We start from the raw sequence: 11,022 nt of genomic DNA on the forward strand, positions 1-11,022 counted from the left end.
TAAGCGCCCGGGCTGAAATCGGGCCCGGGAGCGCTGCTCAAGTGTTTTGAGAGGGGGAGGAAAAAAGTTCTGATGACTTTCTTGGAAAACGTGCAATAATCATCAAGTTGATATTGATTTGTGCGTCGGGAAAACTGGTCTCGGTTTTACTTGTGCGGTTCTTCATCTTCGTTCCGCGATAGTTTTGGGTTTGATGATTTTATTAACACTAGAGCTTGCCGCGCTGGGTCCGGTGGCACGGCTTCAGTGAATCTGCAGTAAGGCGTACCGAAGTGCCAGCTGTAGAAAATTTACTTTCAGTGACAAACTTTCATGCACAAAGCATAAATTTATGGGAGCTTTCGAAAAGCCTGAAAATAGCTGAGGGACTTTTCACATTTGTTTTTAATCTCTTGTCACTCAAAGATCTTCTGTATTAGTCGTATTAATTTTCTATTACATTTCCAAAGCAGATTGAGATAAGGACTTTAAAGTAAACAGGAAGACTTTCAATTAGTTGTGGCTAATTCTGTTCAATTGCCTCGTCTGGAGGTCATGCTGCTTTACTCATGAAATGTGGATGGCTCTATTGACACCATATGGAACTGAACATAGGAATGGCTCTGGGAGATGAATATTTCCAGGAGTGATATAGGAAAGTGTGAGGGGAAAGAAACTTTTTTTTTTGGTGTATGTGATTGAAACATACGAATCAAATACCGGATCTGCTTTACATTCAACAACTGGCTTTGCTTTCTATTAAATTTCATCCCTCCAGTTCTTTTGAACTATTTCAATATGCTAACATAAGTTTTCTGACAAAACCTAAGGCTTTTTTGATACTAAGCTGAGCTTCATAGCTTAGTTTCTTAGCTTAGATTCCTTTAGTGCTGTTAAGTTAAAATTCAGGTGTGACAGCATGCTAAACAAAAAACAAGTAGAAAAAAAATCACAGAACTTTCATTTTTAGAGTTGCTTTAAAAAGCATTTTGCATTAGCAGCAATCCAAATTTGTCTTTTCCACTTAATGTTACTGAGAGACAATAAAACACATTGCAGGGCTTTTTTGTTAGCACAAGGGAGGTTTTTCTAATTAGAATTCCCTTGGTAGTGTAAATTGTCCTTATGTAAGTTCACATTCCTTTAAAAGTGTGAGAAAATAAGTTCCACTTGTATAAATAAGCTTTGGTCTGTTGTAAGAAACCCTGCTGTGATTACTCATTGGACAGCTGTGTCACTCGCTCTTAAACTCACAGGAGTACATCTTTGTAGGTGTCACCAAACCATGTGGTCTGGCCGCTTTTGTGTAAATATTTCTTTTGTTTGTGTCAAATGCCTTAGAAGTGCCCTGCTCTTTCTTCCTTCCCCTCTTAATAAGAGAGCAAGGAAGAGTGCGTGTTGTCTGTTACCTCCAGCTACTCCAGTACTTGGAGCTGGGATTGCGCAATTTAAGATTATAATGCGTTTCAGTTTTACATACGCAAAAAAGTTTTGAATAGCCTGAATTATTGTTGGAACAAACTGTGCATTTACAAATTGTAAAAGACTGTTTATGAATTTTATTGGTATACGTTTACTGTGTTTTCCATGGAAGTCCATAGTGGGTATAGCCAAAGGCTAGTAGTTTAATTGCAGGCTTTCCAACCCTCTTTGGAAAACAGCAACTGTTACACCATGTTCTCAACATAAGCAAGCGAGATCTCCCAAGCAGGAGAGGGAAAGCTCTTGTGCCTGAGAAGGTCGAGGCCCGTGTTAGGCTTTACACCTTCCTCTGCCCATCTGTCTACTCGCCCAGATGGAGAGCGGGTCGGATGAAGTTGGTTTTCTGAAGCGCTGTTTGACTCTCTCATTCCTTTTGTGTTCAAATTCCCCGGTGAAATAAAATGAGAGTGTCTAATGTGGGAAGGCTGCGTGACCTGAGTGGACAAGGAGGGAAATAAGAAAATGAGCCTGAATACTGAGTTGCATCCCCTTCTTTTTGGTGGCAAGTGTGAGGCTACTGCTTTGTACGGAAATGGTTTCATGAAATGGGGTGAATAGGGTATAATTGCCAGCTTTACTGTGATTTTAGTCCAAAATACCATCTTCTGTGACGCTGCCTTCATGGAAGATAACAGTCCGCCGAGAACTGATAAACGTTTGTAATGGTTTTGTGTACAAATAGTTCTGAAGTTAGATTTCGATTTACTTCCAGCATGTGTGTCCCGAGATTGCAAGAATGTGGCTTTGTTAGAGCTGGTGTAGCAGAGCCGGAGGCGGAGGGAGGGAGGGAGGGAGGAAGAGTGTTGAGCGTTGGCCGGTGTCCTCCATGTGTGCAAACTCCCGGTGGCACTGCCGTACCCCTCACCAGGTTCACTGAGGAATGCTAAAACTGCCAGTGGGGCAGGAGGGAAAGTCTGAAAGATGGTTTTCACTTGTGTTTGTATTACATCTTTAGTATTTACATTTTATAAATCCTCTAGTTCTCTACCAGAATTGCCAGAAAAAAGGGACGTATGGTTTTCACAGCTGTTTTTCAATATTTTCCAGACTAAAACTTTAACATAGCAAGCTGATTTATGAGTCACTTTGGATCAGTGTCTTAAAACAGCTACAGCCTGGCTTTTTGTTTTTCAGCTCTCCTGATTTCTGCTGAATTAGCAGCTCTATAGGCCCCAGTGGGACTGATTAAGAAGCTGTTGCTGGATTTGCATTTTAAAATTTGACTTGGGGCTCAGGTTTCTGAGTTCTCTAAGGAAGAAGATGATAATTGTGACTAAGTGTTGTAAATTAAGTTAGAGTCTAAAAGTTATATTTATAAAATGTGTGAAGAAACACTCGCCCTCTCCCTTTATGCATTAAGCCTTCCTTTCAAGTTTTTATCACACAAACATTGATGTTCAGAGTTATGTTCCAGTTTTCTAATGCAGAGACTTGTGAGTTACGAAAGATGGTCATACAAACGTAATGGAATATAGAAAATAGTTTCTTTCATAAAACGGGTTCTTAAAGGGCCTCAAAAACTATGGCATGCTTTTTCAAGTGGAGGCAATTTTACTTAAATGCTCAATCACTTTTATTAGAAATCTGAGGTGAAGAACAGGTATATATACTTTTTATTGTTATAAAGAATTTCTTAATAGAAATCGGGTTTCTGAGTGCATTCACCGTTATATCTTTCATGGCTTTTGAAATTCTAGTAGCAAAAGTAATCACAGAGGAGATTTTCTCCCCACTTGTAATGTGGTTTTAACAGACAAGGAAAATTCAGAAATGGAAAATGCATAGTAATAATCTTAGTGTTTTAACGTTGTCAGTTCCATTTCTGTGAAGGAAAAATACTGATTCGTTTTCAAACCTTTTCTTTGTACTTGTTTTAAGATATGTTGAGAAATGCATTGGACTGAAATGTAGCTTTGCGACAGGGATGATAGATTTTTGTATTTAAAAAATAACTCAGATCTAGTGCTTATAAATTTCAGAAACTTCTATACGCTTAAGCTTAACTTAGAATATTTGTAAAAGACAAATATTTTAACTCTTGGTTCACTTCCAACCACTCTGATTTAACTTAAAAATGTAACTTGCAAGGCTGTTTTTGGTGAAGTTTCTCATGCCAGTAGCACTGAAATAATGTTTAATAAAATATTTATAATTCATATTTTATCCAACAATTGGTAGACAAGCATGTATACAGCTGTGTGAAACAGGCAATTCAGTATTGTCCATGGGGGTTTTTTGTGGTTGGTTAGCTTAGGGTATTTTGCAACTTGTGTTTGACAACCTGCTGTATGTAAACCAGAAATGAGGATTTTGTATGTATGTATTTTTTTAAAGTAGGTGCTACATGGAAAATCTGAGGGTATATTTAATGTTAAAAAACAAACACAAAAAAAATAGTTTGAAACCTAGTGTAAGTTGTTACACTCACGGTTGCCTTGATAGACTCCAGATGGATGTGAGCTTGAGCTATGAGTGAAAGTGTCTGGCTCCAGTGTGGTGATCATGCACAGCAGTGGTTGTAATTGCAGGATTTTTATAGTTTAAGAACTCTGCCAGATTTTTTTTTTTTTAACATGTTATAACTCCAGCAGAACAAATCTACTCACGTCTGTTGCTGTCTGGTAGGTCCTTTAGGCAAACGTTTTAAATAAACCTTTTGCAGGGTTTTTAGATGAAATGAAGAAATGCAGGTTTTTAGCACTAATGTTGAAAGCTCTTTGTTGAAATAATTACTGATTCCTAAGTCTTGTCTGAAGCATGAAGAATAGTAAGATATTAGTCACTAACAGCCATAACTTCACTGAATTTTGGCTGTTTATTTGCATAGTTCTTAGAATCCCTGCAGACTAAAGCCAAATATTGAATTAAGTTTGAGGGTAAAAATTGTCTCTGCTCTGTCTGCTTTAAAGGACCAAGTTAGATTCCCATCTAGGTCTTTGTAACAGCATACTTTTTCAGTCTTTACATTTAAGAATGCAGTATGAGAATTTCAAATCTATGCAGCTAATGTCTTCAGGTGTTAAACAAAGGGATTTTTCTTCAGTCTATGGCCAGATGAATGTTTGCACTAGATTTTTAAGTAGTGAATGATGCAGTCCTCTAACTCAAGTGTGGTTAACCTCATTTACAGGAGAACTCAAAATCATAATGATGAAACTAACATTTGTGGGTTTTTGAAAATGTTAACACTGTATTGGTTTTCCATCTTTAAGAGGAAAATCTGTAGGGGTTTAGACACCTGGAAAAAGGCGCAGATAGGTATTAGGCGCTTGAGTCCAGAGCTGAGTCTCAGAAAACATACCCTCCGTGGCCACCTGAAGGTGGTGGAGAGTGTTCCCCTTCTCTAGGTGGCTCCCCCCAGACCTCACCCCCCTTTTTTTGTGCTGGAAAATGCCTTTTGCACCTGTGGGTCTGCCCTGTGCACGCTCCTGCACAGCCGTGGCTTGGGAAATGTGGCGCGTATCTCCTTCCTGCCCGTGGCCGTGAGCCAGGTGCCGGTGCGACAGCTCTGCAGCCCTCTGGGCCTGATACAGTTGGCTGGCTCAGAGCACACCTCGTAACCGAGTACTGGTGGTACCCCTCATAATACCCATACGTGCCTGGGATTATTTTTAATGTTTGATTTTTTTTTTTTAATTTTTTTTTTTTTTAAAATCTCTGACTCTCTGGGAGGACAAAAGGGATGATGGAATTGTCCTGGAAACATTGAACAAGTGCTGCATAAAGCACCAAACAGTTGAGGGAGTCTAAAACATGGGTTTACTGTCCACATGTGCTGCTGAAGAAGCCTAGGTGCCTGGCTGGGTTGCAAGTGTTACGCCTGTGTCCAAGGATCCGCAATGGTGGGTGCAGAGAAACCGGAGTTCTCTGGATCTGCAGTTGTTCAGGGCTTAGTCACAGAGCAGAACACCTAGCACAGGCCCTGAACCTGGCTTGATTTAAGCCAGTTCTGGTCTGTGTGCAGCAAGGATATGCTGATCATCAGGTTTCTTCACTTCCAGAATTGTAGATGGAGAGTAGACATGTCCATGGCAGTCAGGCCTGTGTTTGGCATGCTCAGTATGGGTGACTGTACTGAGTCATCCAGAAAAAGTAAGGAATCCCGGAGTTTCCTCATAGATTCAACTTGAAATACACTTCATGCCCGCGTGGCTTGATGAGGACCCCAGGCGTGTTGGATGACTGTTCAGTGCTTAATTAGCATGGGGAAAAGTGTCATGAAGTGTGAGAAGTTTCTTTGCCTTTACCTGATGCTACCGCAGCTCACTGCTGAAGCGTGCTGATGCAATTCTTTATGTGTCTGCGTTGCAAACTCTCACTGGACTGAGTTTAAGAACTCCTTAAAAATGGTGCCGTTTTTCTTTGCTGGCTTGGATAAACTCTGTGTTATAACGTCCAGTGAGCACTTCGCAGGTGGCTGAATCGGTGCAGGTGAGGTAGTGACAGGCTGTAGCGTGGGACCAGGAGAGGTGCATGTTGTGGTGGATGAGTGACTAAGAAGGGGGTGGTCTTCAACAGGGCTAGCCATGGTTACAAGATCAATTGTGACTCTGTGCCACTTGTGCAGATCTCTATAGACGTGCGAGTTTGAGTTTCTGTAATTAGCTTCTCTGCCTTCTATTATGTGGTCATTCTTTTATTTCTGTGATGTTTCCAGTACTTCTGAGGCTACAGCAAAAGTTTCTTGGGACTCTATTCTATGGTGGTGTCAAATGTTCCAGAGGACATATGGTAAAGATGCATGGTGTCTGTTGACAGTGGTCAAGAAACATGACCACCATGTTGACAGTGGTCAAGAAAATGTGTTGTATTCTTAGTACCCTGGCTTGTTTTGTAGCAAACGCTGCAAAGACGTTAACAAGATTTCTTATAAACTGCATCAATATATATTTGGGGTCTTCAGTACAGAGTGGCACATGCTAAGTGCTCGAGCTACTTCTTCAAGTGTGATTAAGTGCAGTATTAATGTGACTAGTATATAGACATCTTAAAACTCAGAATAGAATTAGGCCTTCCTGTGTCCGTTGTCTTCTGATACTGCTTGTTTAAGATCCCCATTAATTTTGGTTATGTAGGAATGGAGTCCTGAATTGTGTGAAAGCATGAAAATAGAATTGAGATATATGGACAGTCCTCATTGTGTACTTAGGATCTGTGTGTTGCTTTAGAGAAGTAAGAAGAGTAAATGATACAAATATTATGATTGACGCAAGGAATGAGCCTGCCATGAGTCTTGGTTTATGAATTTTAAACCTGCTTTAGCCAGATCTTTTGTTGTGAAGGGATGGGGAGGAGGTGTTGTTGGTGGCGTATATGAGTCAATGTCTTAAGATGTTTTTCACGGGTCACACACCAATGAATAGTTCTAAATTATTCAGAGGTATAGGAAATTCTTTGACACTGCTGGCAGCAGTCAAGGTATTTCCACTTATTTATACCTTGTATACTCAAATGGGTTTCTATTCTAATTTTACTAATATAAAAAAACCACTTTTTATGTACTTGGAAACAAATGGTAGTATATTTTGGATTGAAATTATATTGCTTTACCCAATATTTCATGGCAAAACTGACAGGCTGTTTATTTTTGTAACCTCATAGGGACTTAAGTCACAACAAATTATCTTCAATCAAGACCAGTCTCTTGGATCACCTTCATAGTCTTCGGGAAGTGTAAGTTAATTTGTCTTAATTAAAAAAACAACAACAACAAAAAAAAACCAACCAGTGTTTGTATATGCTAATTGTATAGCTGTTTCTCTAGGGATAATTGGTTGAACAACAAAGATGTTTGCTGTTCTGATATTTTACATTAAATGAAACGGGAATTATTTTTTAATTTTGGGGTGACACTGTTCAGCAATTTAGCAAATCTAATGTACGTACTTCTGATTAACATCAAAGCTGACTCTCCGTTCTCTAATATTAATAGGAAGTTGAACAACAATGAACTGGAGATCATTCCAGACCTGGGGCCAGTCTCTGCAAATATAACTCTTCTGTCTTTGTAAGTAGATCTTACTCTTGTCCCTAGTTAGTGGAACTAACACTACAGGGTTTGTGGAAATATGTGCATTACAGAGATTAAAGTGAAATAATTGGAAATAGAGCAACTTGTGGTTAGGAAGTTGATTATGTCATATTATTTAGCAGGTCGTTTAAAATGTGTATAATTGAGCTTAATCCTTGTAGTTTTTATGCTTCCCTCAGATACAAAGACTGCATTAGAATTAATTTATGTTGTGGTAGTGCCCAGAAGCCTCAGCCCTGTTGTGCTAGGCACTGTACAAACATCAGTAAATGTTATACAAACTTGTACAATGCAGACTCTAAAACAAGAGTTATGCTCTATCATTATGCATCTTGGCTGAAATCCCACTTGCGTTAAATCATGGCAGAATTCCATTAATTTCAGTGGGCAACATGGGGAAATCCCCTCAAGATGCAGTTTCAGGACAAGTATCTAGGTTAGAAGGTTATTTGCCAATATTTTTGAGCCCATTTTAATGTGTGGCATGATTTTTTTACGGCTGCAGTTAATACATATAATTGTGACACAAGATTATGTCTATGGTCATTGTTTTGTTTGAAAGAAATTAGTAGGTTACTTGATGTGGCATCTGTAATACGGGTATAAAGTTCTAAAAGGCAAACAGGGCCCATAACCAAAACAGTTGATTTTAAAGGAAATTTTATGCCTGAGGATTTCACTTGAAATCAGTTTGATTTTTTTACCTGTGATCTAATTTCTCTAAAATATTCAAGGAACTGCTAACAAAAATAGTTACTATCATACTATTAATTGGAAAAAAGAAAAGACACGTTTTTCATGTGTGGGATTTGGGTTTTATCAATGGGAATCTAAAGTGTCTAAAGCTGGTAATATGTAGCCCTCTGGCCAAATTCTGTCCTTGAATACAAATTGCAAGTTACCTTTCTTGAAGAAGCCTGAAGGGCTAAAACAATACAGTAAACTTTGGAAAGCTGTTCAGTTAATTAAATTGATCACTATTCAATTGCTTACATCTGGTGATTTATAGGGGTTTGTTTTTACACTGGGCCCAGGTCAGCTAAGTCAGCTGGTGCAGCCGCTATGTCTGGACTGCTCTGTTTGAATAAGAACTGAGTGACATTTGATACTGATGTGGTTTCTTACAGATGAGAATCAGAAAAGAATGAAAGAAAAAGCAGATGGTGTCTGACAAATAACTGTTGAATTTAAGCAAATCTTCTATTTTGCATTAGTGTTGATGTTATTTTTACACTGGCATAGCATTCTGTAGTTTAAGCATCTAATTGATCTAAAGAATATATTTCTTCCTTTTTTTTGTTTTTTAACCTTGCTAAGGTTCTTTTTACCACAAGGTTGGAAATGTTGACATAATAAAATGGTTTATATCCTCCTACCATACTTCTGATGAATATAAAGTTGAGAATTTGTCTTAGCGTCTCCTCTAGTCCTTCTCATGGAAACTTAACTAGTTTAGATGAACCTAAAATCATCCTTCTGCAGCTGTGCAAAGATTTTTGTATTCCTTTGAGAGAATACATGAAAATCAGTCACTGCTGGATTGGTTGTTCCATATCCGTAGGTCACTAGCTTGGTTCATTTACTCAGGTGGTCAAACATGAAAAAACCTTTGTTAGATCGGTGGTCTGCACTGTATATACTGACACTTAAAGGAAAAAAAAAAAGTATTTCTAAAAGCTGTTATCATACTACCAATGCAGTTAAAGTTGGTCTGGTTAGGTGCTAGCTTGTTCTTGTTCTAATTTCCATTACTTCTGTGTGGTGTCGGGAGATTACTGAATCTGTGTGCTCCAGCTGAGATTTAATACCTACTCTATGACCGCAGCAGAGATTCCTTGAGATTAATATGGTAGAAATAATTCCTTAAGTAATTTAAAGGTTTTATATTAACTCATGAATGCCAGTGTATAATAGTTAAGGCAATTGTTTGTTCCATATCAAAACAGATGTACATAGAACATAAAATTAGAAAGTGGTATTACATTGTTCAAAAAATAAAGCATCTTGTTTCTTTTGCAAAGGTTTCTCTTTAAAACATCTTAGAGGTTGGAAGTTATTTATGTAAAGATGTTAAACCTCATTTTACAGAAAAGAATATAAATAAAAAGCAATAAACATACAGCAGTTGTCTGGCACAAAAATGTATGTAATATAGTGATATCATAGACAAATATTGAATCTAATGATACATTTTTTTCTGGAAGTGAAAAAATGTTCACTTATTTTTTCTGTGTTGGATGTTATTTGGAGGGGTTGAATTAAAGTGAGTTAATACAATAGCTAAGTCACACGAGGAGAACACATATGGAACAATTAGAATATAATTTTTAGAACCACTCTTCAAAGAAAAACTGTACTTGAAACATCTGATGACTTTCTTCAGGATTTTAAACTTTTATATGAAAGGAGCTTGTCGAGCGTTTCCAAAACAAACGACTGTTTCCTTGTTGAGTCTTTGTTCTGACTTTCAAATAATAGCAGAAAAGAGGGTGCTAGTCTTCTGAAACTTGATTTGATTACATTTCTTAAGAGATGCATATATGTTGGTTCATTACTGACAGTTGAAAAGCCAGTTGTTTTTTCCAAGGAGTCTTCAAGCAATGGTGTGGAAGTGGTGCCCTCCTTTCTTGCCAAAATCTTCATTGTTGAAGAAACTGTCTTCTTGCAAGAATTTTTTTTCACTTTTTAGTACTTGTCACTCAGCTGTGAAGGCTTAGAATTTTACCTGTTCTGCAAGAATTTCCTTGCCCTGCAAAGGAAATTACACTGCTGGTATGTCTACAGTGAATAATAGCGCAGGTATACAGCACTGTATGTCTAAATCCTTCGAGCAGTATAAACAAGCATGGGTGGATTATCATGTTAGTGTAGTTTCCATTTCTGGAGCTACCTATTTTCTAGTTATCTAATTGATATTTATCTAGCTTAGATATTTACATACTGTTGAATTATGCAGGGTAAACATACCCAGAGCAGTAGATGTTCCTGGTCTCATGGTCACTGTCTGTCTGTAACATGAGACAACGATGCCAACATTCTGTTTTTATGGATGCCAGTTGAGAGTTGAACATCATGGGAGAGAAAAGTGTCAGGCAGGCACACGCGCCCCCCACCCCCCGCACCCTGGGAAGACCGTATGTCTGTGTGAAGGAGTATACAAGCACATGCAGGCACACTCTCATTACGTGGCTGGAGATGCATGATTTTATTCATGTGATGAGTACATATCTTGTCACACAGCAAAGGAGAGCTGCTCAGCCTCCTGGGAATCTGGAAACTGCTGTGAACTAAATGGGTGGTACTTTGGGCTAAATCTGTTCAGGAGGCCCTTAGTTTGTGAAGCTGTGATGGCTTGCCTGATACTAACAGGTATAATATGTTCCGGACAGAGCAAAAAGTAAGATTAATCTTCCCTACCCTAAATTCTTGAAAGTTTGACATCATGAGTATGAGTTACTAACTGTAGATCCTCTTAAGAATGAGTGGAGAAGAACAAGCTCTCTCTGAAGTGATTTGTCTTCCCTAAGATA

At 38.4% G+C, this 11,022-nt stretch overlaps 1 protein-coding gene across 1 annotated transcript in view; it reads left to right on the forward strand.

Annotated features, from left to right (window-relative positions):
- Window positions 1–2,908: 2,908 nt before the first annotated feature.
- Window positions 2,909–11,022, forward strand: part of LRIG3 (leucine-rich repeats and immunoglobulin-like domains 3) — a 40,085-nt gene continuing 31,971 nt past the window's right edge. The window contains exons 1-3 of the mRNA XM_009327688.1: window positions 2,909–2,922; window positions 7,063–7,134; window positions 7,394–7,468. Coding sequence (XP_009325963.1) covers window positions 2,909–2,922; window positions 7,063–7,134; window positions 7,394–7,468 — 161 coding nt within the window. The remainder of the gene's footprint in view (window positions 2,923–7,062; window positions 7,135–7,393; window positions 7,469–11,022) is intronic.

The sequence above is a fragment of the Pygoscelis adeliae genome, unplaced genomic scaffold (genome assembly GCF_000699105.1).
Source record: "Pygoscelis adeliae isolate BGI_AS28 unplaced genomic scaffold, ASM69910v1 Scaffold113, whole genome shotgun sequence".
Lineage (NCBI taxonomy): Eukaryota > Metazoa > Chordata > Aves > Sphenisciformes > Spheniscidae > Pygoscelis > Pygoscelis adeliae.